The following is a 26,134-nucleotide window of genomic DNA, read 5'->3' as shown; positions in this document are numbered from 1 at the left end:
CGACCGAGATGAGTTTTGGATTCAAAAACAAGTCAAAGGTTGCCGAACTCAAAAATATATAAGACGGCCATGGGAGATTTATGATTACATACCAAGCAGATCAAATAAGGTGAGAATCAATCTAATGACTAACAGGAATCGTTACGAGGAAAATAATATCGATCTACTACCAGTTCTTTCTCAAATCGAGCAACAGATAAACATCGTGTTTGACGACGATATCCCTCAATCACCGGTACTCCAAGGAAACCACACAATTGTTGCTTGGAAGGATTTTTACCATCCCATGATAATTGATATGATAGTTGAACAAATCAATAAACTTGTTTGTGGAAGTCAATGAGCCTATTTAGGCTGCTGGCATCTACTAACGGATTCATCCCCCTTATGGAGCTATACTACCTGTGGTTTTGTAGAAAGTCTGTGATTCAGACATGAACCTCTGCAGTTGTTTTGTAAAGTAATAACAATATATATACAAACTAACATGTGTATGCAGTAACAGTTTCCTTGAGAAATATATTTATTTATATCAGTAAAAATAATTGTTCAAAAACACAAAAACTATAGTGAAGTTAACGATACTTATAAAATTATTTCTAATGCACTAAATAATTTAATTTTTACAATTTATTAATTTTTTTTTTCACTACTATAAGGCAAATACAAAATTATGACAAAAAAACCCGAACTAAAATTTTATTTCCTTCTCCATCAGATTGAAGCTCCTTGATCAGTTGGAAAGGTTTTTGAATTTTACAATGTGAAAATATATTTATGGAAACCATTTGGAATTTTACTATTTGAAAATATATTTTTAAGTAGATGACTCACGCTACTTCGATCTTTTAAAGTCCGAGCAAAGTCTTATTATGATGCGGAAACCACTATTACAGTATTTTCTCTTATTACACTGGAATAACTTTTCAATATCAAAAGATGATACATCTCGAAAGCTATCACTTCACTAAAAAAACAACCAAGGATCCGACACAGCAGAGGTGCTAAAAGCAGGAGACACAGTTATTGATATGTTAAAGATCATATTTGATAAAATCCTGAACTCAACAGACACTCCAACCCACTTTGCCAAAATGATTGTTACACCAATTTTTAAAAAAGGAGACAGAGAAAACCCAGCCAACTACCGAGCTATCGCCCTTCTTTAAATTCCTGGGAAAGTTTTAAACCGCATCCTACCGCACCATGTCCAAGCAAAGACGGAACAAGTCACAAGCGATAGACAGTACGGTTTCATGCCTGACAGAGGGACAACAAACGCTGCTATCCCCAACACTGCTGTAGAGTTTGAAATGGATGAACTTCAAGCCCTACAAGAGTCAGCCAGTTTCAATGATCAATTGTGCATTGATGTTCGCTATGCTGATGATACCACCTTTATAGCACCCGTCTTTGAGAAACTACAGCTCTCAACAAACCAACTTCAGGAGGCCTGCTTGAGGTATGGTATGAAGATTTATGCGAGAGAAACCTTGACCTTCATTACCACCACTTCATTGATTTTAAAAGTACATTTGACACAATTTAGAGAATTTGGCCATCAAAACAGAAATTGAAAGAGCAGAATATCTGGTCGAGGAGAGGTGTTGCTATCACTTTGAAAATTCGATGGTACAAAGCGCTCATTTATACTATCGCCATCTACTGTACAAAAAGTTGGACCCTGATAAAACTAGACGAACATGTCAAAGCTGTCAGTTTTTAATAAACAACTGCATCCGCACCATATTCGGAGTTGGACTTCAGGATCATGTATCACTACACGCTTTTTTTTTTATAAGAATGGTGTAAATCCATTTCATCATGGATATTCTGAACTTTTTAAGGAAAATCATCCTAAAATATTCTTACAGCATATTCTTAGGTTAGGGTCCTAATTCAGACTAGATTTAACATTTAGTACATACGTCTCAAGCATAAGATGGCATTTTTGTGAAAGGAGTGAGCCTTACTTGGGGGTAATAGACTATATCGGCTTTCCAAATTCTCCCCGAATGATTACCCATGATGCATTGCGCAAAACATTCACGGACGATATTGACTTTTCGTGAATTTTTTTGCGCAATGCATCATGGGAAATCATTCGGGGAGAATTCGGAAAGCCGATATCGTCTATTGAAAATTTACAATTGAAAATGCTCTAAAAATGGCATTCTTCGCTTGAGTAGCAAAATTCCATGATGGTGATATTCTTAGCATATTCTTGATTTTTTGGCCATTTTCATCTTGGACATTCTTATAAAGTGTATTCTTATAAAAACAAAAGCGTGTATATCAACTCCGGAGAAGAGCAAAAGTCATCAAGAAAAGACTGTCCTAGTTTGGCCATGTTCCGAGATTACCAGAGGAGATCCTTGTAAAAAAGTGTATGAAAAGTGAGTTCCAAGGCACAAGGAGGAAAGGTAGACCAGCGAAAAGATGGCAAGATGTCATTAGGGACACTGAACACGTGATAGAGTCAGATGGCGCGAAAAGGTCAACAAGTGGGCGAAGTCTCAAACAGAGGTATGCAGATAAGTCAAGTAAGTCAAGACACTGGCATGGTTTCCATGGTTTCCAACAATCGAAATTTACAAGATACCGGGTTTGTTTGCAGACATCATTGGGTAACCCTCATAAAATACTTATAGTTCGATTCTCGCTGTTTCTGTTGGAGCTTGAATTAGGGAGAGGCAAATCCAAACGTTTTTCTTAATCTTATCATATTGTAGGGAATATGATTTTGCTGACGAAAAATTTATTCCATTTTGATCGTTTCAAAAATCGATTTGTGAATGTTCTATTGAAAATTTTCGCAGTTTCAAATTAAAACTCAATGTGTTTGCTGTTCAATAGTTTCACTGACCAGTGAATAAAACATCGATTCATGGTCTTGCAGTAGGTCTTTAGGAGGAGCGAATTCAGCCACATGGCCGTTATCCATCACTAGAACACGATCGCAATCCATAATCGTCTCGATCCTAAATAAAAATAGTGTCAGACGATCAAGTAGTAAAGCAATCAGGAATACGAAATAAGAATACACCCCTGTCTCACAGCCTCAGCGGAACTTTTCCCACAGCGGGGATGAGAAAATGTCTTTAGAAATCCCAATGAGGATAGAAATTCTATTGTTCCAAGCTAAACAAGCAACATGCTGAATGGACCTACCTGATGATGAAAGTTAGTTAGCATTGATAGCAATGCAAAAAGAAAAATGAAAAAAATCAGTCAGAAAATATAGCATTTAGCGAAAATGCACAACACAATAAATTCATCATTGATTGTTGATGGGGGGAGAGAGAAGGGTTGTAGGGAAAAAATAAATAGGAAGTTCTGGTCGCAAAATCAGTTTTATTGACAATTGAATCATGCTTGATGGTGAGCATTGTTATCAATAATGTTTTTGTGTGAAAAACATAGAAATACAAGGAAAAAATCCAATGAAAATCTGCAAAAACGGCGATTTCCGGCAACCGGAAAAATTTGTTTCTCAAAAATCAAACTCGGCCATTTTTTGAGCATTGCGAATACGCATCTTTCTGCAAAAAATCAGAAAAAACTAAAAATGAAAGTTCGAGAAAAAGTCAAAAAACCGGTTTTTCCGGCATATTTCCGGCATTTTCGGCCGGAAATGATTTTTTTTCGAAAATCGGGCTCCGTCACATTTTGGCCATTGCCATTTTGCATCTTTGTGCAAAAAATCAGAAAAAACTAATGAGCCAATCTCCAGAAAAGCTGGTAACAGACGAACGAACGAACGAACGGACGAACAGACAGAGGTTAATTCATAGGACCTCCACCGGGGCACCCGGAGGTAGGTCCAAAAAATCTAATGGCGATGGTTAATAAATTGCAATTTTTTACATTGAATTTCAAATGGTGATGAGATGAAAATCAATTTTCCTAGTGGGTCTAAAATGGTAAGGTATCTTTCCAAACGGGAACGAAATTTTCGCCATATTTTCCAGTAGAGCGGGGGTCCCACCGGGTCTTAGACACAAGGGTGTAAGAATCTAAGACATTGAACAATTTTTGAGAACCAATGAATTAATACCTGTGTGCAATTGTCAGTACAGTACTTGCAACGAATTCATTACGTAATGCTTCCTGTATCTGTTGATCCGTTTCCATGTCAACTGAAGCTGTTGCCTCGTCTATACAAATGATCTGGAAATAAGCAAGACGGTAGAATAGAGGGTCAAGCTTACAAAGTAATTTACTCAATAAAATAATCATTCACTCTGACAATTTTTGTCTTTATACTGACAATTCTAACCTTTTTACACTCTAGTCTCATGCAACAATGGTCAGATCTTGGTCAATGCTTCTAAAAGCTACAATCCCCCAATAAATATGTTGAGACCAACAACATTTTTACGTTAGAAATCCGTCCCCCGTGCCTCATTGGGCAAAAAGCTAGTGGGGTGAGGGGGGCCGCGTCTCATGTATTTATTGGGGATTGTAGTTTAATCACCCCTTGGGGATAAACAAATTTGAAGATTGGGGAGACCAAAAAGTGGCGGATCCCACCACTTTCCACACTATGAACAAAATTTTATACCTTGGACTTTTTGAGAAGAGCTCGTGCAAGACACATCAGTTGTTTCTGACCAGCAGACAAATTGCAACCACGTTCTCCCACCTTTCCTTCCAAACCACCTGACAAAAACACAACACAAAATCTAATTTCAATTTCAATAATCTACTAATAAAAATGACAGCAATACGTAGACCTTTCCATAAATTACGTCACGAATATCACTTGCCTCGTTTTCAAACAATTACCATGGTGATTATGTCCCTTGAGACATTAAATGATTCTTTTATGAATAGGAAGTAGTTTTAATAAAATCCGCTGGGAGTTAATCACCATAGCAATGATTTCAAAACGAGGCAAGTGATGTTCATGGCGTAGCATTTTAAAATGATTTAAAATATTCCATAAACACTTCATACCTAAATTATTGACCAGTTTTGTTAAATGACATTTCTGAATAACATCGTCAATTTCAAAAGCAGCATATTTTCCTTGTGGGTCAAGATTTTGTAAGATGGTGTCATCAAATAAAAACGGATCCTGTGGGATAATTGCCATCTTCGATCTATGAACAAGAAACGATTACCCCTTCAAATAAATTCTCCAGAAAGGACAATGGGAATGCCAAGGGGATAACAAGATTGAAAAGTAATCTACTAGCATCTACCATACATCAACACCATGTAATTCTTAGGGGTTTTCTAAATCCCAAAAGTCAAGAAGCAGTTGAGGTTGACTAATACTCTTCCTTTACTCTTTGCAGCATTGAGGTTGGACTCGTTGTACAAAGCACAGGAGAAAGAGATCAAACAATACCTTGTTTGTGAGATGGAGATGTGTGAAAGGTTCATTCCATCGATGATAATTTCTCCCCTGGTCACATCCAAGATTTTAAACAGCAGACGAAACAAACTGCTTTTCCCAGACCCCGTTCGTCCACAGATACCAACCTATGAAGATAAATGAAACCTGATTGTGATGCGATTTTAAAAAGCGAAGAAACTAAGAAAAGCTGTGAACAAAAAAAATACGGTAAAAATTATCTGTAGGCTGCTGGCATATAGTCTAATCACAAATGCTTATATCATCAAAACTCTACAAACCTTTTCGCCGGCTTTGACAAAGAATGAGACTTCTTCCAAAGCAAATGGAAGATTCTCTCTGAAAGATGATGAGAAAACAAAAAAGGTGTTCAAATAAAGAAAAAGTAATGTTATAATATTCTTGAAGTTATCTGCAGAAGATCCCACTTTAAAGTTTTTGTTTTTGAATAAGAGTCATATCGTTTGCTTACTCATCAATTTTAATTTACAAGCTTTTTGATATTGAATTGACACGGATGTGGAGCAAGGTTGGTCAGAAAGAGGAAAAGAAAAACATTTTTTTGCTTATATCAGCACAATATAACTGACACTGCCCTAATATGAAATGTGTGTCTGATATAAAACAGCAACACTTATGAAAAAAACCTTTAATGAACACTGTTTTTTAAAACTTCCAAACCTACAAGTTTCTAGATGAGATTTCTTTTGTTTCATGCAAAAGAAGAATTAGTTAACAAACAAACATAGTTAACATGGTTAACTTGCAGTTAAGGATCCAAAGGAGTACCAATTTTCATACAATCATCAGCTCAATGAAAACAAATTGAAAAAGAGAAGATTTTTCAAACCTGTATTGTAAACACACGTTTCGGAAGCAAACAGCGCCGTGTGGAGGCCAAAATTCGTCATTCATCTGTGCGTCAAAAAGAAAAACAAGAATAATAGATTAATAAATGTCTTCTCCAAGTCGGGGTGGGTGGGACTGGTTTGGGCCAAAGGAAAGGGTATCTTTTATCACCACCGTCAGTCTCTTGAAAAATTCAGTCCTCCACAGTGTGCCTTATTTGGTGAAAACAGGAACATGAAAATTTAAAGAAAATTTACAGATTTTGTCCTATGTTGGCTGCATTTTCCACAAATAAATTTCAAAAGGGAGTCCTATGTGGGCTGCATTTTACGAATTTTAGCGTCAAAAACCTCATGAACTAGCAATGACAACCAAACGTGCTAAACGGTCTATATCGAAAATCACGAAGCACCGCACGAGTCTTGACAGATCCAGGGGTTCTCTATCTCAGCAAGATTTACTTTCCTATTCATGATATGCACCATTGCAATGTCTTCCACGAACCCAACAGCTGATTGGTCGAAATTGATGTATTAACAGTCACTTACAACCAATCAGCAGTTTGGCCCGTGATGTAATATCAGAAGACATTGCAATGGTGCATATCATGAATAGGCGTTTTTCGTCGGCTTGTTCATTCATGGCTTGTTTGTGACTGTCTCATATTAAAAAAAAAAGTCTTACATTGTTATTGCTCTCATCTTCAGCTGGTGTTTTCTCGATATAATTTAAGACCCTTTCCACACTGACAAATTGTTTTTCACTTTCAGTGAAAAAATTGATCAAGCCGTTCAGTAAGCCAGTGATGGAGAGAGCGTATGAAATAGCCAGACCAACAAGTCCTATTAGTGAAAAGGAAGTCAACAAAAAATGTTTGTAAAAACTGCTAAAAGGATGCTGGACAGTAGCGTAGACAAGGTTAGCACAAAATTTGTGTAGGAGAGCAGATTTTTATAACACTATAATAATCTATTCATAATATAAAAAGATAATTACTGTGACATAAAAACCTGCTCTCCTACAGAAATTTTGCGTCCCTCCTGTCTACGCTATTTCTGGACCCTCTTCGGCTTGAATTGGTGAAAAGAAGTCATTGACAATGGTACAAATTCAAATCTTTCTTTTGATTTGGGGTGGCCATGCCCCTAGATATGTTTCATTACGAATGAAAGCATGAATCAAAGCAAAACAAGTGATACTTTTATGGACCTACCTGGTTATGCATTTAACACATATATAATTGATATCTACATAAGCGTGGCCATTAAACAATCATTCAGAACACAAATAGTGACGGTCTATTAAAATTAGTCGTTTGTTTCTTATAAAAAAACACGTTTAGAAACCAAAATTTCATGCTCTTGAAATATTCTTTCATATTCAAGACTTCGAGAGCATAAAACATCTCTTTTTAGCTGAAATTTACCCCAAATTTTTTTTTCCAAGAATCGAGCTCCGTCACATTCGAGGGTTTATAGTTATGCATCTTTGTGCAAAAAATCATAAAGAATAAAAGAGCCAATCTCGAGAAAAGCTAATACCTAAGCAATTGATAGTGTGCTTTTTGAGCCAACTAAAATTTTTTTGCAAAAATCTGCTTGAACCGTATTTTACCTATGATGGTACCTTACTTTCCTGCAAAAAATCAGAAAAAATTAATGATCCAATTTTTCACAAAGTCCAAAAAACCCATTTTTTAGCCGTTTTTTGGCCCAAATTTGCCCAAAAACATTTTTTTTTTGAAAATCGGGCTCCGTCACATTCGAGGGTTTATAGTTATGCATCTTTGTTCAAAAAATCGTAAAGAATGAAAGAGCCAATCTCGAGAAAAGCTAATACCTAAGTAATTGATAATGTGCTTATAAAAAAATATCTGAATTTGGCCAGTTATTTTATAAAAACACGCCAAGCAACCAAAATTTCATGTCGAAACACATATATTCTTTAAAAGTAAGCACTCCTGAGCAAAAATCTCATAAAAAAATTGAGTAATTTGACTAAGAACATTTAGTAGAGGCCACTATGTCTTCCCGTGTGCAGCAGCTTGTGCAAAGGGATTTTATGATTGAATATTGTTCCTTGAATGTAGAAGATCAAAATTTGAGAGGTGGGGCTGGGTGTGACTACCCGTTGCCATGGAAACTGACGTCATTGGTTACTATGGCAACCAAAATAAAAAATTGTCAAAATTGAAAATTTTTTGTTTCATTCGAAAGAGCATGAAAAACTGATAAAGAAAAAGGTCACAACCTATATCTGAAAATGAATATATAAGGAGATATTAAGGAAATAAGGCAAAATGAAGTCATAAAACGATGACGTCATCGAAAACTAAAAATTTGCCAAAATTCAAAAACTTTTGGTTTTTTGGAAAGAATACCTTCCAGTGAACAAAAAATATTATTACGAAAAAGTCTGAAAATCCTTTTTAAGAAGTCTATGAGCCAAAATTGATATTTTTAAATTTTGCCTGTAATGTGCTTGGGCAAGCTCCAACCTTCGACAGGCAAAAAATGAAATTGTCAATTTTGGCCAATAGACTTTTTTTAACGAATTTTCAAACGTTTTCGTAATAATATTTTATGTTCCCTGGAGGGTCTTTTTTCCAAAAAACCAAAAATTTTCGAGTTTTGGCAAATTTTTATTTTTCGATGACGTCATCGTTTTATGACGTCATTTTGCCTTATTTCCTTAATATCTCCTGATATATTCATTTTCAGATATAGGTTGTGACCTTTTTCTTTATCAGTTTTTCATGCTCTTTCGAATGAAACAAAAAATTTTCAATTTTGACAATTTTTTATTTTGGTTGCCATAGTAACCAATGACGTCAGTTTCCATGGCAACGGGTGGTCACACCCGGCCCCACCTCTCAAATTTTGATCTTCTACATTCAAGGAACAATATTCAATCATAAAATCCCTTTGCACAAGCTGCTGCACACGGGAAGCTTTTTCGCGACATAGTGGCCCCTACTAATTGATGTATGCTTATTAATAGTGATTCTTATAGATAAACATGCGTTTTTTGAGCCAATAAAATTTTTTTGCAAAAATTCGCTTAAGCCATCTTTTACCTACGATGGTACCCTACTTTCATGCAAAAAATCAGAAAAAATTAACGACCTAATTTTTCACAATGTCCAAAAAACCCGTTTTTTAGCCGTTTTTTGGCCCAAATTTGCCCAAAAAAATTTTTTTTTGAAAATCGGGCTCCGTCACATTCGAGGGTTTATAGTTATGCATCTTTGTGCAAAAAATCAGAAAAAACTAACGAGCCAATCCATGAGGAAAGCTAATAACGAACGAACAGACGAACGGACAAAGGTTAATTTATAGGACCTCCACCGGGGTAGGTCCAAAAATAATTCGAAACCATGAACCCAGGTGCATTACAAGATTTTGAAAAGATTGAATCGACTCAGCCCTCTTAATAGGCTCTGCACCCCCTAAGTCTTAATTAAGTCGTTTAGTTTTTCATAGTTTTCCAAACAATCTTCAGGATATTTTTCTGTGACTTTGAAAATTGTTCTTTATTTTTTCCAAAGCGAAAATATTGCAAAAATTTAACAGAATATATTACCTGGATTAACACTACTGTAATGGTGTTCAAGAACGGCCAGAATTGCCACCGCAGTAACCATGACTACTCCAATGAAATTCAAACGAAGTTGAAGCCAGATCTGCGCCACAACTCCTACACAGATTAAGCAAAAATAAGTTTTTTTAAAGAAGTTTATAAGAACATAGGGCTTCAATAGCCAATATATTAAGAACAAGTTATGAACATTGTACGGCTTTGCGGAATCTAAAACAGCCAATTTCTTAGAAAAATGGACAGAATTACTTAAAATGGAGAAAATAAGAACAAATTGAGAACATTTTTAGACTTAAAACTCAAAAAGTAAAGAACATCCATAGGCTTCAAAAATTTTGGATGTTAGGTACTAAGATTTTTAAAAACAAGTTCATGGTTAGTTTGACGTCTAAATTAAGATAAAAAACTCCCTTCAATGAAGTTAAAGACATTTCATAATGCCAGACAAACTCTGAATGTCGAGTCCGAATACGATCCGAATGCCTAATGAAGATGTTCAACTTATAAGGGTCAAAGCTGATACCCGAGTACATTGCTCTCTGATTGAAATCCAATTTCCGTTCATTTTCCGATATGAACCGGACCGTATCTTTGAAAGCCCGTATTGTCATCAGGCCGGATAATGTTTCTGAGAAATGTTCGTAGACAGGAGATTGAGTAACACTTGTTAGACGCTTCACTTCTCTGAAAAGAAAGTAAGATTTGAAAAGATTTCGTGATGTTTAGGATTTATGCAGGAATATTTCCCAAACGAGCCCTTCCTTGAATTATAGGTAAAGTCTCTAACAATGACCTTTTTGGAAAAAGAAGGTCTCGAATTGACTATTTAAGAAATTTTACCCCCATGGGTAGGAGTTTATCTTTTCGTCTGAGGAGGTGCCTAAAAGAAAGTCCGGTGGAATGGTTCGTCAGTGAGATGGCAGAAAAAACTCGTTGGGTGTGAAGTGGTGAGGTTTTTTCTGGAAAATCCAAATCTGAAATTAATCCGCTTTTGAGGAAACTGGTAACGAAAATACAAAGAAAATTTTTCTTGACGACGGTTTCCAAAACACGTGTGTAGGAGTGCTCTTGTGAAAAATGTAAGATACCCTTGCATTGAAGTGATTATATAAGTCAGTATAGTTAAGTTATTCAAATGCTAAAAAACTTTGCAATTTACCGCCGCAGAGACTTAGGAAAATGCCTCTAGAGTTTTGGTGGCAATTAACTTGGTTTGACTTATTTGTAGTCTAAAAAGACTCCTTGTAAATTCATTGCCAGTTCCCTAAAAAGCCGACCGCGCCTTTAAAGGTAGCCTGTTGGACGTTTTTGCGACGCAAAGGGTTGAAATGTGTATAGAAAATGGGTTCGAAAAAAATACCTTGAGGTTGGTCGATAATAGCGTTGTGTGTAGTAATAAATGCCCACCAGAGGGATTAATGCCGCACTGAACCATGGGATACCATAACACGTGATAATAAGCGTGCCAAGAACTGCGGACGCTTGAGCGAACACAATGTTCACAATGAACGGTAAGGAATCATCAATAGACCACTATGAAAAATGAAGTATTGAATATGTATACCATGGTTAGTAATGGGGTGGTTCGCATCATCTATATAGATCGTTCAATGTTTTCGGTCATGTGCAGGTAGGTCTGAGCCTAGAACTTGTTGATCCATGCCACCGTGTTGCCTGACCTCACGCGAATAAAAAACGTCCAGATTGACAATTTTTCGTAGTTGTAGCGTATAAAAATATTTGAACATTTGAAAGTTACCGAGTGCTGGCACTTTATGTGTAAAATGACAAAAATAAAATACTTAGAAAATAGTAGATGGCTTTTAGTTTAAGTAAGTATGGCGATCAAGTTTGAAGTGTGTATATGTATGACAGTCAAGAACCAGCCCCCCACTGTCCTAAGTTATGAGGACAAGAAATTGACCTCTTTTTTTGAAGGCAACTCATTAGGAAGTTAATGTTTCTCTTTAAAATTCAGACACAGAAACAAATGTGTGGTTTACCGTGTCCGAAGAGAAGCGGTTGATGATCCGTCCGATCTAAACAAAAAGAACAGTGTAAAAACAGGAGATTCTCCGTAACATGAGTCCGCACGGGGAACACAAGCTTTTACGAGTTATTGAGTAAGGTTTATAAGGCATTGTTAGCTGAAGGGACAAGAAACCTTCTTAAAGAGACATTTGAAATTTAGAAGTTCGAGTTAAAAAGACACTGTAGTAAATGATAGATAGATAGATAGACAAAGTTAAAGCCAGTAACATTGTTGATGGGATGGTTTGTACATTAAAACGATATTCTCAGGAACAATTCCTCTTAAAAGATTATTATCAGGAGCGCTTCAAAAGCCATCTTTTTAGATAGAATCAGAGAGAACTAGAAGGCTATATAAAATAGAAAGTTAGAATAATAAAACCCGGGGAAACAGAGGGTTGAAAATTGAAACTTCTCTTACGGGATTGGTGTCAAAGAAAATCACAGGAGCTTTCAAGATGGTGTCCAATAAATGCGTATGGAAATATTTAGCTGCCTTCACACCACCGTATGCGAAAAGAAAGGCTCGAATCAGCGCCAAAACCTGAAGAAAACAAAGGAAATTTCATAATTTAATCAGGACAGTATCCACCCTTCAATGCAAGGACTGTATGACCAACAGGACCCACTGTTTATCTTAAATACACAGACTGCAAAATTAAAAGTCTGAAGACAAATCACGCTTTTACTCGCTTTTACTTTCGATGTGCTTGTTACTAATAAAGTTATCAGCTGTAAGTTGTAAAGCAAGTAACATGGGAATAAAATCACGTTAACTTTTTCGACTAATCACATGATTTGACTGCATTGATATAATTTTGCAACCCGTGTATTGGTATTTCATGGAAGCTATAGATTACTGGAAGCGGAGAGTAGTTGTGGCGCTCCACCTTCGACCTCCGAGGTTGAACAATAATATAACAAGAGACTGGCTTGTTCACTCCCGAGCGACTCATTCAGAAAGCCACCAAATGGACATACTTACTAAAAAGAGAACAAAATCAATAAATTTCTTTGTACTATCAAGTAAAGGATTTGAATAAGCTGCTAAGCTAATCGAATATATAGACTTATTTTTCATTTTAACTAGAAAGACCTTTGCATTATCATTTTGAGCACAGAAAAGTTGCTTTAAAGATTTAAAATAAAATATCAAACAACTTACCGAGTTCGTACCAGCGATGGTAGCATATACCGATAGGTAATACTTGACATCGTGGTGATGTGGTTTTGAGCTATTGCCAAAAGTATATTCAGTGCGATACAAGGAGTAGACTGTTGTCTCGTCGTATTGTTTCTCTTCAGAGATCCAAAAAGCAAGCCACCAGTCCGCCAAGTATCGCGATGCTATAATAAAGATCGACATGACATCATAAGGGGGACAGAGGACTTACTAAAAAGTATAATCGTGCATAGTGTGCAGAGGGGTCTGCACCACCCCCATTTTCATTTCATCCTACCTATATGTGTATCCCCCATATTCAAAAAAAAATTGAATCCGCACTATTTTCAGCAGCAATCCACCAGTCATTCAAAACCAAAAACATTGAAATTATAATCAAGGTTAGACGAATCGATGATGTCACAGTGCTCGATGGGTAACCAGAGCCATATAATTATCAGGAAAAGTTATCTTTCGATTCGTCAAACAAAAATAAAAAATTTTAAAATGAGTACACAACGCAGAGTTTCATGTTTCCACATTTATAAAAAATCATAAGAAAAAAAAGAAAATTTAGCTATCTACACTTGTTTTTTAGGTTGTCCCACACCAAATATTTAAATCAATATAAAATAAGATGGATATTTTGACCACAAGTTGTTATCCCCCCTATTTTTACTTGACCCCCCCCTAAAATCTCAACCCCCCCCCCCATTTTATTCGGAAAACCTCCTATTCCCCCTATAAAGCACTTCTGGAAAAGTTGGATATATGTCCCCTTATATGTCGTGCCTTTTAGTAGAAGTAGTTTTTTGCCAATTTGAAACCGTGAAACCGTGAACGAAAGAAAGTCAAAATAAAGAGCTAAGCTCCGAAGAGCGAAGCAAGTAGATAGATAGTAATAAGTAAAAAATGCATTTCGGGAAATAAAAGATTGATTGGAATAGAGCAGCAGCTTTGAGTTGCTTTTTATAAGCGTTTCTTACAAACGAAGTGAAAATTCACGAGGTAATGAATGAAACCTACCAGTCATCAAACAAACGAAAAGGACGATAGCGGGCGAGACAAGTGAACCAGCGGCTTTCCAATAAGACGCATAAACATGGAGGTTGACCGCTCCTCTCTCCTTCTCCTCCTCTTCCACAAGTTTGTCTAGAGAAAGATATAAGGTAAAATGCAATAAAGATACTTTCTCTCAAGCTGTCAGTAATTGAAGGACTAGAATAAGCGGATCTCCAATCATTCACAGGTAAAATACAATAAAGATACTTTCTCTCAAGCTGTCAGTAATTGAAGGACTAGAATAAGCGGATCTCCAATCATTCACATGTAGGAGAAAATGGAACCTAAAAATTTACGCTACATCTATGAAAATGGGTAGGGTTAGATATCTTTTAATAAGTTATTCATTTACCAAACGAGAGAATCGGTCCTGGCCCAGTCAGGGGTTGGGGATAAAATCGATTGACCTATTCATGATATGCACCATTGCAATGTCTTCCACGGACTCAACAGCTGCTGATTGGTTGAAAGTGATGTATTGACTAGTTTTACGTCACTTACAACCAATCAGCTATTGGGTCCGTGGTGTAATGTAAGAAGACATTGCAATGATGCATATCATGAATAGTATTATTTTCTTATAGAAATTTTATCTCGATTGTTTGTTTGTTGTACTGAAGAACAGCCAAGAATTTTCCTTAAAGAAACTTAGTTATTTTAATAGTCTATTTTTTTTTTTCTCGCTAGAGGATTTGTTATTGGAGCTCCTTACCTGTTTCCCTTTTCTCCTTATCTTCATCTGTCGTGCTCTGCGGAATAGAAGAAAGGAATAGAAATATACACGATAAGAGAAAATCAGAATGGAAAAATGTTTAAGATTCTCTCGAAACCTTCCCAAAAGTGGTCAAACTAGTATCATGCATGGATAAATAGCAACCTACAATTTCACCTCAATTTTCCTAAGTAGAATGCAATAAAATCAAAAAATATATTCTTATTCAATGGAAATAATCTTTTCTGGGGGATGGAAGCCGGGTTTACCGTAATAACATATCGGTTGGAGCTTCAGCTTGAACATAATGAACATTTGAAAAATGATCAGGCGCTTAAAAAGTTTCTGAGGGCGTTGAAAAATGTAATTTGAAAATCGAGTTACGCGTAACATCAAATAAAATATTGATTAAACTTGCTTCAATGAAAAAACAGTTATTTATTAATGGATAGAATATCGGGTGAAAATAGGAGACTATTTCGCACCTTATGGAATTAATTTGATTAAAGATGTTCAATAAGCATACGAAGAAAAATAAAATTATTTTCATGAGGATAAGAGAAGACTATCATCTCAGTCCTGAAGTGCTTTGGGAAAAAAGTACTGTATATTGACTTTGACTCCGCAAAGGTAACAACAAGAAAAATCTATTGAACGTTTTTCTTACTGCGTAGCTTACAATCTCTGTAATACAGTAATATGGGTGTCATGGTAATACGATAATTATTACGGGATAATATTTGTTTGTATAAACAATAATTTTGCCCTTTCTTTTCTTTTTGCATATTTTCTTACTTTGTCAAAATTAGTAGTCTCTACCATGCTAAACTAATGATTTCTCAAGGTTGCACAGTTCTAACGAGGTCTTATGTGAAATAATAGAAGAAAATCAATGGCACAAATATTTGTGAAGTCAAACGAATTGTAAACATTAGAATACGAGATTTGAAACATTAGAAATTTTGATGAAGCTGTGTAGAGATTGCGTAAAGCAGAAACCGATGCTTGAATGAGCACAGCACTACAAGGTATTGATTTGAAAATGCAGATATCGTTAATGGGAGGTACGGATGGATTTCTCAATTATGATAATTACAAGGGGAGACACTAGCGAATTGGTGATAATTTTATTTAGAAACAAAATTTCATGTATAGATGTTGAAGAAATAGAATGTAAACTCATATAGCCATATAGTTTGTAGTTACAGAAGAGAAGGTGTTATTTTATAGAGTTAGCAGGTTTTTCTTGTTAACTTTAGAGTTAAATCATGAAAATTTTTAGAATGGCTTTATGATGGATTAATTAGTGTATTTGTCAATGTTGTGTAGAAAATCTCACATCAATTCGAAAACATCACTAAAAAGCAATAGATCACATATCATAAGATTGACAATGTTTGTAATTTTTATGTTCATATAATCTTATATAGATGACAAAATGACATTAAAACCGAATTCTTGAAGGTATGATTGAATAGATAAACAGACAATATTAAGCCTATGATTTAGAAGCTTAAGAACATTAAGACGATGCTTTTAAATATCAGATTATAGAGTATTTGGGAGTGGAATGCTTTACTTTTCGATGCGATGATTAAGCTCACTGAGACTGCTATAAAACAGATATTCCTAGGATAGTCCACAACAAGGGTAGATCTATAAAGTTTTTCAATCATCATAACTTATTGATTGAAAGAAAGGCTACTATATAAAGTTATTGAACGATATTTTATATATACGAAGAAGCAATACAGATTTAAGATACTGTATTTTTAACAACTGAACCCGAAGACTACCAAGAATAATGCTAAGAAAAACATAAACACTAACACGAAGTTTGACTTTCAAATTTCAATAGCGTATTTTTTTTCAACTGTTAAGCAACATTGAGTTATAACTCATTTTGGTTCTGTTGATAATGACATTAATTTCATTTTTAGTTTCAGTTATAGGAAAAACATGAATATTACAAACAACACAACACTGAATCAGGGTACTGACTACTCAATCGACGTACAAATATGGGGATGTTGTCATCTGTTAGTTTTCGTATCAGCTTTTTGTTTTAACGTTTTACACTTAAGTGCTGTATACCAAAGAGGTTCATTCCCGGCCATCATACACAAATGTTTATTGACGTTCTCAATCGTTGGAATTATTGCAAGTCTTTCCGGCTCTGTCATGGCTTTTGATTTGATTGTCCGAAAAAAGAGTGCTTTGTATCACGGACGGATACAATTACAAATGATATGCGGTTACGTTACAAACGGTTGCGTCATGATTTTCTACGCTTGTTACATCGTTTTAACTATAGAGCGTGTGACCTCAATATATTTCCCGTACGATTCCGCGCGAATCCGTGGTTACTTGACCAAGATTTGGATAGTTTTGTTAGTGTTTTGTGTAGTGAGTGCGATCATGATAACACAATATTTCGCCGGATTTTTCGTGTTGATTTTGTTCACGTCCATAATAGTGCTAATCATATCAAACGTTCTTCTGTACTACCAAGTCAGAAAACATATCCACAAAATCTCTCTCACAATACCTATTTCACTGGATGGTGAGTCGAATACAGCGAGAGACGATTTACAAAACTCGCGCTTACAGGCTCAGAGAAGATGCTTATTCACCATCGTTGGATATTGCATATTTTGGCTTCCTTCGATGGGACTTGCAATGAGGCGCCATTTTTACAATAACCTTCGAGAAACACCAGCAGCCAGTCATGGGACTTTCTTAGTATCATCTTTAGGCACTATTTACATCCCAGCGTCGCTTATCGCCACAAACAAACTTGTTAAAGACCGAATCAAAAAACATTTGGAGAAATTATTTTCCTGTATTCGCTGATATTTCTATTTTTAGGCATTATCTATCATAACTTTAGTGAAATAGTTTTATCTTTTAAAAAAAGGAAAAAAACAATGACCACGCATGTCAAAGACTATACCTCTTTCCATACTGTTTGAGATTTTATATGGTATCAACAAAATCAAACTAACCTATTGGGCCATTCCATTTTATACGAACATTTCCAGACTGTTCCAGAGGACAATCCGAGAAAAATTTCCAGGGGATCTATTTTCATTTTTCCAAGGGGGTAATAGACTGATTTCAGTTCGGTCACCCTCACTTTAAGGTATGAAAATCTTTCCAAGGATACTTTTGCAATTATCGCCATTTTCCAGGGGGTGTCGACACATTTTCAATATTTCATTTTGACTTGAAAAGGTTCGTCCACCCCCTGTATGGTTTTTAAATGGAACAGCCCAATCCCAGCCAGCAAATACATAAATCTTACATGGCTTTCTTGTTGGGTTGGAGCATCTTTTTCTTTGCCAGAAGATTCCTTTCGATCCAGCACTTCTTCAGGCGGCCCGCGTGATAAAATTTCACCGTCTTCGAATAGGATTACCGAGTCTGCAGACCACAGAAACTTTTTGTGATGTGTTGAAAGCAACCTAAGAAAGGGATAAAGCTGATTTTAAACTATTTAGGGAATTTGACAAAAATCGCAAAAATAAGTTCTCACTAAAATCAAATTATTCTTATCTGGGAAAAAAATTCCTTTCCCTTAACATCCTTTCCGACGGATGTAGAAGACGGGAGTAGAATTATCTCTCATAAACCGTTTGTATTATCTCTCACAAACAACAGTTTTCCAATTATTTTTATAGGGCTCCTGGGTCTATGGCAAGTTTGATAAAAAAAGTGAAAACTAGAAATTTAATTTTATTGATTATTTTTGACGTTTCGGTGTCTTTTTTGCACCATCTATGGCAAGTGTATTGTCCGTACTGCCGTACCTTGTTTTATCCTTGAGCAATCCCATAATGCAGTGCTCAAATAAATGTGCAGCGACGTGAGCGTCAACTGCTGAAAGCGGATCATCTAGTAGATAGACATCTTTATCCTGCGATAAAAAAAATAATCATAATGGTTTGTTTAAAAGGCAAGGATCAATGTAAAATTCATCTTTCTATCATAAATATATGACTCATAAAAAATTAGTATTCACAAAAATAGGGGAACTTGTAATGTAGATGTTTTGTATTCAAATGATATTTGAACGAACCAGTTTGAACTAGCTTACCTGGTAAACAGCTCTAGCGAGAGACAGTCTGGCTTTTTGACCACCGCTCAAATTCACTCCATTTTCACCAACTTCTGTAAAATCCGCCGCTGGAAATTGACTCAAATCCTAAGAAAACAAGTAAAAGACTTCTACTATTCTACTATTCTGCTACTATTGAGCTACAACCGTTGCCGATATATTATGGCATATTTCCGGTGGTCAAATTTAGATACATTGCAATAACCTCCCCCTCCCCTCCGAACAATGTTGGCGGGAAAGAAATATTGCTCGGCCGGTCCTTAGCTCGCCCCGACAACGTTGTTTGGGGGGAAGAGTGGGGATGCTCATTTTTGTGCTTTGTGTCGTAGGTTTTTGTCAATGATTGAGCTATATATCGTAGTCTACATTCAAAACGGATAAGCAAACGATTCATGGCATGAAAAAAATCTCATCAAAGACACCAAAACACCAAAACTACGGAGTAGGTCCCATGAGTTGAGGCTAGAGCTTGAAAGTTTGAAACTTGATGTTTTTCGGGCCAGATTGAAAGTAAAATTCATCGCCAAATTCCGAAAAATGTGCCCCACAAAAACGAAGAAAGCACTAGATAGACCGCCATTCTAAAAGCGGCGAAAATTTGAGGCTGCACTTTTTTGCTTAAAAACGGTTGATTTTTCTCTAGTCTTCAGGCTTTAAACTCAATGATAGGTCATTTATTTTTGAAAATTGTAAACTTGAAAAAAAAGCGAAACCAATCAACCCACAAAACACACACAAATACATTAACTTGTATTGATGGAAAATGGGTCTTTCCCTTCCAAGTAAAACCTACCTCTCTTAATGCGCATGCGTGCAAAACTTCTTGATATTTTTCTTCGTCATAAGGGCTTCCAAACAAAATGTTATCTCTAATAGTCATGTGTTGAATCCATGGCTCCTGAATAAGTAGAAAACAAGTGATACTTTTATATGGACCTACCTGGTTATGCATTTAACAAATATAATTGATATCTACGTGAGCAAGACCGTTAAACAATCATTCAGAACACAAATAGTGACGATCTATTAAAATTAGTCGTTTGTTACTTATAAAAAAACGTTTAGAAACCAAAATTTCATGCTCTTGAAATAATCTTTCATATTCAACACTTCGTGAGCAAAAAAAACATCTATCTCATCAAAAAATTGAGTAATTTGGCTAAGAACATTGATGTATGCTTATTAATAGTCATTCTTATAAATAAAGACGCGTTTTTTGAGCTGAAAAATTCTTTTTTTACAGAAATCTGCTTGAGCCATCTTTTACCTACTTTATGCAAAAAATCAGAAAAATACAATGATCCAATATTTCACAAAGTCCAAAAAACCCTTTTTGTAGCCGTTTTTTGGCCCAAATTTGCCCAAAAACATTTTTTTTCGAAAATCGGGCTCCGTCACATTCGAGTGTTTATAGTTATCCCGGGGGGGGGGGGGCAGCTGGGCAAAAAGACCGACGGGTATGTGCGGGTCCTAAGGGTACCTTTTCCAATATGTTTAAAATGCGCTGTAAGGGTCGGAAAAACTAGAGATGCACTGTAAGGGTAGAAATTTCAGAAAATTTTTGAAAAATCTAGATATTTTGACCAAAAATGCTAGAATTTTGACCATCTTTTGCACGAAAAGGATCGAAAATTTTGTGGAAAATGCACTCTAAGGGTATGATTTTCACTGATTTTTGCTGCACTGTAAGGGTGCAATTTTAAAAGCCAATTTTTGGCCCGCACATACCGTCAGTCCACAAACCCAGTGCCCCCCCCCCGGGATAGTTATGCATCTTTGTGCAAAAAATCAAAAAGAAAATCTCGAGAAAAACTAATACCTACCTAAGTAATTGATAAAGTGCTTATAAAAAAATATCAAATTTGGCCAGTTTTTCTATAAAAACACGCTAAGCAACCAAAATTTCATGTCTAAACACACATACTCTCTAAAAGTAAACCCTCATTAGCAAAAAAAAACATTTATCTCATAAAGTAATTGAGGAATTTCATTAAGAACATTAATGTATGCTTATTAATAGTGATTCTTATAGATAAACATGCGTTTTTTGAGCCAACAAAATTTTTTTACAAAAATCTGCTCGAGCCATCTTTTACCTACTTTCATGCAAAAAATCAGATCCATCAAATCAATCCTGAGAAAAGTTGGTAACAGACGAACGGACGGACGAACGGACGAACAAAGGACAAACACAGGTTAATTTATAGGACCTCCACCGGGGTAGGTCCAAAAACGACAATGATAAAGGAAGCTTTAAAAGTCTGGTATGATAAATAAGGAAAACTCTGAAATTTAGTGAAGAAGGAAAAAAATATGCTACGTCGTGCCTGATAATACAGTTGTCAAAGCAAGCACACTGCACAAATTTGGAAACTTTGGTGAATTATGCAACAGAAAAGCCTCTTCACCTACTGAGACTGAAGAACTTTTGACACTGTATGTGATACAGGTTTTTTTATAAGAACAAATTATATAAGAACATAAGGCTTCGATGGTCAAAATGCTAAGAACAAGTTAAGAACATTTTAAGGTTTGGAGGACTTGAAAACACCCGATTTTTTAGGAAAATGGGTAAAAATGAGCATAAAATGGTGAAATTAAGAACATATTTAGGCTTAAAACCCAAAAAGTGACAAAACATCCGAAGGCTTCAAAAATTTTGGATGTTCTTATAAAAAAAACGTGTATTTGATTTTTACACATTAAAAACGTAAAATAATCAAATGGCTTGAGACTTTTACCTGGGTGACAAAAGCGAACCCTTTGAACTCTTCTCCAAGATAGATCTGAAACAAAAATAAATGGGTCCAGATAAATTATTATTATAAAATTAATTCGGGCTAGTTGGTATGTTACATTACAATATTTTCAGACACTCGCAAAATTTGACACCAAAAAATTAAAAACATTTTCGCCTTACATATCCACTGTTCTTTTCCATCTCCGCGGTGAGAGCTGCAAAAAATGAACTTTTGCCTGATCCAACTTTCCCTGTGATACCAACCAATTGACCCTGGAGGAATGCAACAAAAAGAATTAAAGCCAGTGAATAGTTGGAAAAATCTTCTTTTTAATAGTAATGAACTATTTGTGTTTGTTAAGCACATTTTACACATAAAAAAGACGGCCGATAAGAAACTGAATAAAGTATACGGGATGAGGATTTCCTATTTCCGATTTTAAAATAGTATCAATAAAATGACCAACCTTTTCTACGAACATAGAGATATTTTTCAAGGAGAAAGGAGTAGCCACAACAAAATCATTCTCTTCTTCACCACCTTCACCGCCCTTCTCACCGCCACCACCAGCATTATTGAGTTCAATATTGACGTAACCTTCTTCATCTTTCCATGAAAATGTGGCACCATCCAACTCAAAGACTGTTGCATCACCATCATCTGGGGAATTGAGATGGAAAGTGGAAATGGTTAGATTCGAATCACTTAAAGAAACTCATCTGAGAAGTAAAGTATTTTTAAAGTCATCAATAATCAGAAAAACAACCTGAGTTATTTGATAAAACGTGTAACAATCGCCATAATAAAGACTTAAAAATATTCAGGCAATTATTTATCCTCTAACTTTCATTGTAAATTCGTCTCAGTAAGCAATAGTCTTCTATTTTTGACTTATCAGGGGTAAGGAAATCTCTCGAAGCTGCTCACAAGATTAAATGTGGCAACTGATAGCAAAATAAGAAGGGATTGACGAGATGTCTAAGGCGTCAACACCTCAAACCAATGGATTATCAAAGTCCTAGATTACTTGGCTATGGGGCCATCCATACAGTATGTAAGCAGTGAAGGGGGATAGGGGGTTTAGAATAAACCAATTTGTTTGTTCCATTGTTTAAATGCCGTTATTTCTATTGTTCTATGTGTACAAGGGGGGGAGGGGGTGGCAAAAATCTAGAAAATCTTTGCGTACGTGGTTCTATTCAGGATATGCACCATTGCAATGTCTTTTACGGACTCAACAGCTGATTGGTTGAAAGTGACGTATTGGGAACGTGATGAAATGTCAGAAAACATTGCAATGGTACATATCATGAATATAACAACTCTATCAGAAAAAATAATCTGTAAATATGAAAACCATACCATTAGTTGTCTTAATGAAATACTCGTCCAAATTGATTTCAGGTGTGGAAAGAAATTTCTGCACTCTTTTCAAAGACACCCAAGACTCCAATAATCCATTGATCACCCAAGCAAAAGAGTTGATTGGTCCAATGAGAATGTTAAACAGAGCGATACTGGTGAACACCTAAACAAAAATATTTTGTAAAATTTGTAATGCAAGGGCATGAGAATTTTAGTTACAAGCTCTGTGAGAAAACTGGGTCTTGAGGTTATAATTAAAAAGGGACATAATTAAATATTCACGAAAGGTGAACTCCAACCCAGTTTCCTTTCAGTCCTCCAGTTGATATGATGATGTAACACATAAATTAATATGAATTCAAAAATAATTTGCAAGGGTCCGATATCAAGGGTGTGTATGTATGTGTAAAAAAGCTCAGATTTTAGAAAATTTGGTTTACTTTTCGCACAAGCAAGTTATTTCATTTTAAAAAGTCTGTTTCAGAAAAATGGTTTCAAAGTATGCAACAAAGTGTCGTTATATCTAATATATAGCAGACCACGGTTTTCAAAAGGTGAGCTTTGGAATATGAAATACCTTGGCGGCAGTCAACTCATGCCCTAGTAAAACATAAAGGGAGAACGTCAGAATGGAAATCCATGTGGTTGAGGTGGCCCAGAAAAACACACAAAAAGCGTCCAAATATTTGCGCCCTTTTAAACTCTCCAATTCTTTATTCCTGGAAAATGAGAGTTTTATCACATTCAAAAGAATTGAGAATTGAGTTTTTGCCAAATACTTCTCTTTAGAACTATGTGAAAGTGCATACATCATGCATACGTCATGTCGATATATAAATCCTTAAACATTTCTCTGTCTACCCTGAGACGTTTAAAGATACTTTAGTACGCGCGTATCATATAAAAAGTCAAGGCGTCTGTGCAATCTTGCATCAAGATAAAAACTTCTTTTGGAAGGCGTGAAAATGCAAGAAATCGCTGTTTATAATTTTTTTAAATCGTTGAAATTGGAAGCACTGGTTTACACACGTAAATGTCAACTTGAGTACCTTCCTGGAACGATCTATGCAACTTTCACATAATTCTCTTCTGAAGTATTAAGCATATGAATCAAAAGGTTTTAAGCAATCACCTTTGTGGCAGTCAATTCGTTGCCTAGCAACGCAAACATCACAAAGGTAGTGATGGAAATCCACGTGTTGGTCGTTTCATAAACAAAGATGGCAACTCCAACCAAATATTTCTTCAGGGCAATGCTTCTCATCTCTATATCTCTACATGATGGAGGGGAAAATTAAATTTTTCTCAAAAAGACAGTTTCTTTTTATAGCTGTTTAAGAAGAAAACAATCAAGATTGTTTTGGAATTTTTAGCCTGTAAAGCCTATCTACGTTGCAGAGTAAGACCTCAAGTTTTACAAAGGTTGAGATATTACAGATTTCTAAAACAATTCATATACATTGGTTGCTAAAGGTAAAAAATTTGTAACCTTAAAATCTCGACATTGGAAAAGAGTTTAGAATTGCAAAAAAGATTTGGAGGTTTTGTTCAGGGTAAATCATAGAAGGAAGTCAACGTCCTAAATATCTCGAACCATCTGATTTTCTCTTTAATAAGCAGTGCCCACTCTTCATTTGGTTTGCATCCATCTAATATTGTAATGCACTTATTCTTTGTCTTCGCTGTAAGCTTTTGTGCTCAGTTGATTCTTACTGAGTCGATCTTATAAAGATCTAATTAGAGGCATATTTGAATTACATAAAATCTTTTATAAGATCACCCAAGCTGAAGGTGCAATGATTTAATTCAAAAGATCCCAATGCGAAAGATCGAGTTGGAAGAGTATAACATTCTTGTAGAATGCCCAAAACAAACTATTATGAAAAAATTGAAATCAATTTGCAAAAACAAATAAATACCTTGCACTGTTGACTTTGTCTTTAAAATGCTTTTCCCAAGCATATAATTTGATGATACGAATACCATGCAAGATTTCACTGATAATCTATGACAAGAAAACATTCCACTTTATAGTTATCATAAGCTAAAGCAAGCTAAAAGAAAAAATGGCGTTCATCACTAGACGCGTGCGTTTAAGACTAAGAAGTGTGTAAATAAATGCATACATGAAGAACGTAGGGATTGCGGATGAGATGCAATAAACTTGTTTAAGACCCTACATGTTTTTGTTTTATAAGCAAGTGTATGCACCTTGGTCAGGATCGTGTATGCTTAAGTTCTCAAAGCATCCAGGCATAGTTTATGCTTATTATATGCTTAAGAATTAAGCTTATGATTCACCCCGAGCCAAGTTTTTAATGAAATTTCAGAAAAAATTGCTCAGATTTTGGGAGCAGTGGAATGTAGCTAGCTATTATTTACTTGACCTCTACCAAACTTTTTTAAACAGATAAAAAGTGACAACTTGAAAAATATTTTAGGCTGACATATATGCTCATGTTATGCTTAGGAATTCTGCAAATCTGAGCCTTCATATGCTTATAAAAAATAAAACATGTATCAGCAGAAGACATGGACATTACATTAGTTCTCTATTTTGATTTTGTATTCTTGAAAATATCAAGAAACCAAACTGTCTGCTTGGAAGATATGGAAAAGTATGCAGTTTTCAGGAAATCAGAGAAGCTTCACTTGATATTTTTTCATGAAAATTATAAAGAATCAATTCAGACAACTGATTTGAAAGCTGTGCATTTAACAGTACCTTCACTCGTTCATCTTTTTGTTTCATCACTTTCTCGCTCAATTTCAAAATCTTTGAAGAAATCCATTTATTGATAGGTATTAGCAAGACAATAACCCCAACACCAGCCAGGAAAGATATCCCAACCTACAAAAGAAATCAATAAATTTGAGCAAGAAGCTCTAAGCAAGAAATGAACAAAATTGAAGACATCAGTGAAAACTGACATCTTAAGTTTTAGCATTCCTTAGGTAAAATGTTAAGAGTTTTACTAGGATTTTAGCAAGAACCGATGCTGTTTTGAAAGAACATTATGAGGGCTTGCTTAACAGCAAGAACCAACAACAAATGAAAAAAATAAAAAAATAATTTCAGTAAATTACCAGAGCATGTAGTGAAATATATTATGATACATTCAAATTCCAATTTAGT

The 26,134-nt window shown here is 35.5% G+C and overlaps 2 protein-coding genes across 3 annotated transcripts in view; one reads left to right on the top strand and one right to left on the bottom strand.

The window, feature by feature from the left end:
* Positions 1–26,134, top strand: part of LOC136823927 (uncharacterized) — a 402,896-nt gene that overhangs the window by 137,925 nt on the left and 238,837 nt on the right. The gene's annotated exons all lie outside the window — the stretch shown is intronic.
* Positions 506–26,134, bottom strand: part of LOC136823884 (ATP-binding cassette sub-family C member 10-like) — a 35,811-nt gene continuing 10,182 nt past the window's right edge. Inside the window, exons 6-32 of one of the 2 annotated variants that reach the window (XM_067080039.1) lie at positions 25,724–25,849; positions 24,918–25,003; positions 24,131–24,272; positions 22,996–23,161; positions 22,100–22,293; positions 21,813–21,905; positions 21,634–21,678; positions 19,686–19,790; positions 18,872–18,979; positions 18,585–18,691; positions 18,080–18,239; positions 14,776–14,812; positions 14,028–14,153; positions 13,005–13,186; positions 12,261–12,383; positions 11,812–11,847; positions 11,169–11,341; positions 10,332–10,492; positions 9,794–9,907; positions 6,896–7,053; positions 6,213–6,277; positions 5,644–5,701; positions 5,357–5,490; positions 4,960–5,105; positions 4,565–4,662; positions 4,058–4,170; positions 506–2,981 (exon numbers count right to left, since the gene is read on the bottom strand). In XM_067080039.1, the coding sequence (XP_066936140.1) occupies positions 2,834–2,981; positions 4,058–4,170; positions 4,565–4,662; positions 4,960–5,105; positions 5,357–5,490; positions 5,644–5,701; positions 6,213–6,277; positions 6,896–7,053; positions 9,794–9,907; positions 10,332–10,492; positions 11,169–11,341; positions 11,812–11,847; positions 12,261–12,383; positions 13,005–13,186; positions 14,028–14,153; positions 14,776–14,812; positions 18,080–18,239; positions 18,585–18,691; positions 18,872–18,979; positions 19,686–19,790; positions 21,634–21,678; positions 21,813–21,905; positions 22,100–22,293; positions 22,996–23,161; positions 24,131–24,272; positions 24,918–25,003; positions 25,724–25,849 (3,204 nt within the window). In that variant the 3' untranslated portion in view covers positions 506–2,833. Of the gene's footprint in view, positions 2,982–4,057; positions 4,171–4,564; positions 4,663–4,959; positions 5,106–5,356; positions 5,491–5,643; positions 5,702–6,212; positions 6,278–6,895; positions 7,054–9,793; positions 9,908–10,331; positions 10,493–11,168; positions 11,342–11,811; positions 11,848–12,260; positions 12,384–13,004; positions 13,187–14,027; positions 14,154–14,775; positions 14,813–18,079; positions 18,240–18,584; positions 18,692–18,871; positions 18,980–19,685; positions 19,791–21,633; positions 21,679–21,812; positions 21,906–22,099; positions 22,294–22,995; positions 23,162–23,575; positions 23,718–24,130; positions 24,273–24,917; positions 25,004–25,723; positions 25,850–26,134 lie in introns of both variants that reach the window. The other variant, XM_067080040.1, reaches the window with a different exon arrangement.

Source organism: Clytia hemisphaerica, unplaced genomic scaffold (genome assembly GCF_902728285.1).
Source record: "Clytia hemisphaerica strain Z4C2 unplaced genomic scaffold, Clytia hemisphaerica genome assembly, whole genome shotgun sequence".
Lineage (NCBI taxonomy): Eukaryota > Metazoa > Cnidaria > Hydrozoa > Leptothecata > Clytiidae > Clytia > Clytia hemisphaerica.
The sequence above is the reverse complement of the archived record's forward strand: the minus strand, read 5'-3'. Positions and strand labels throughout refer to the sequence as shown.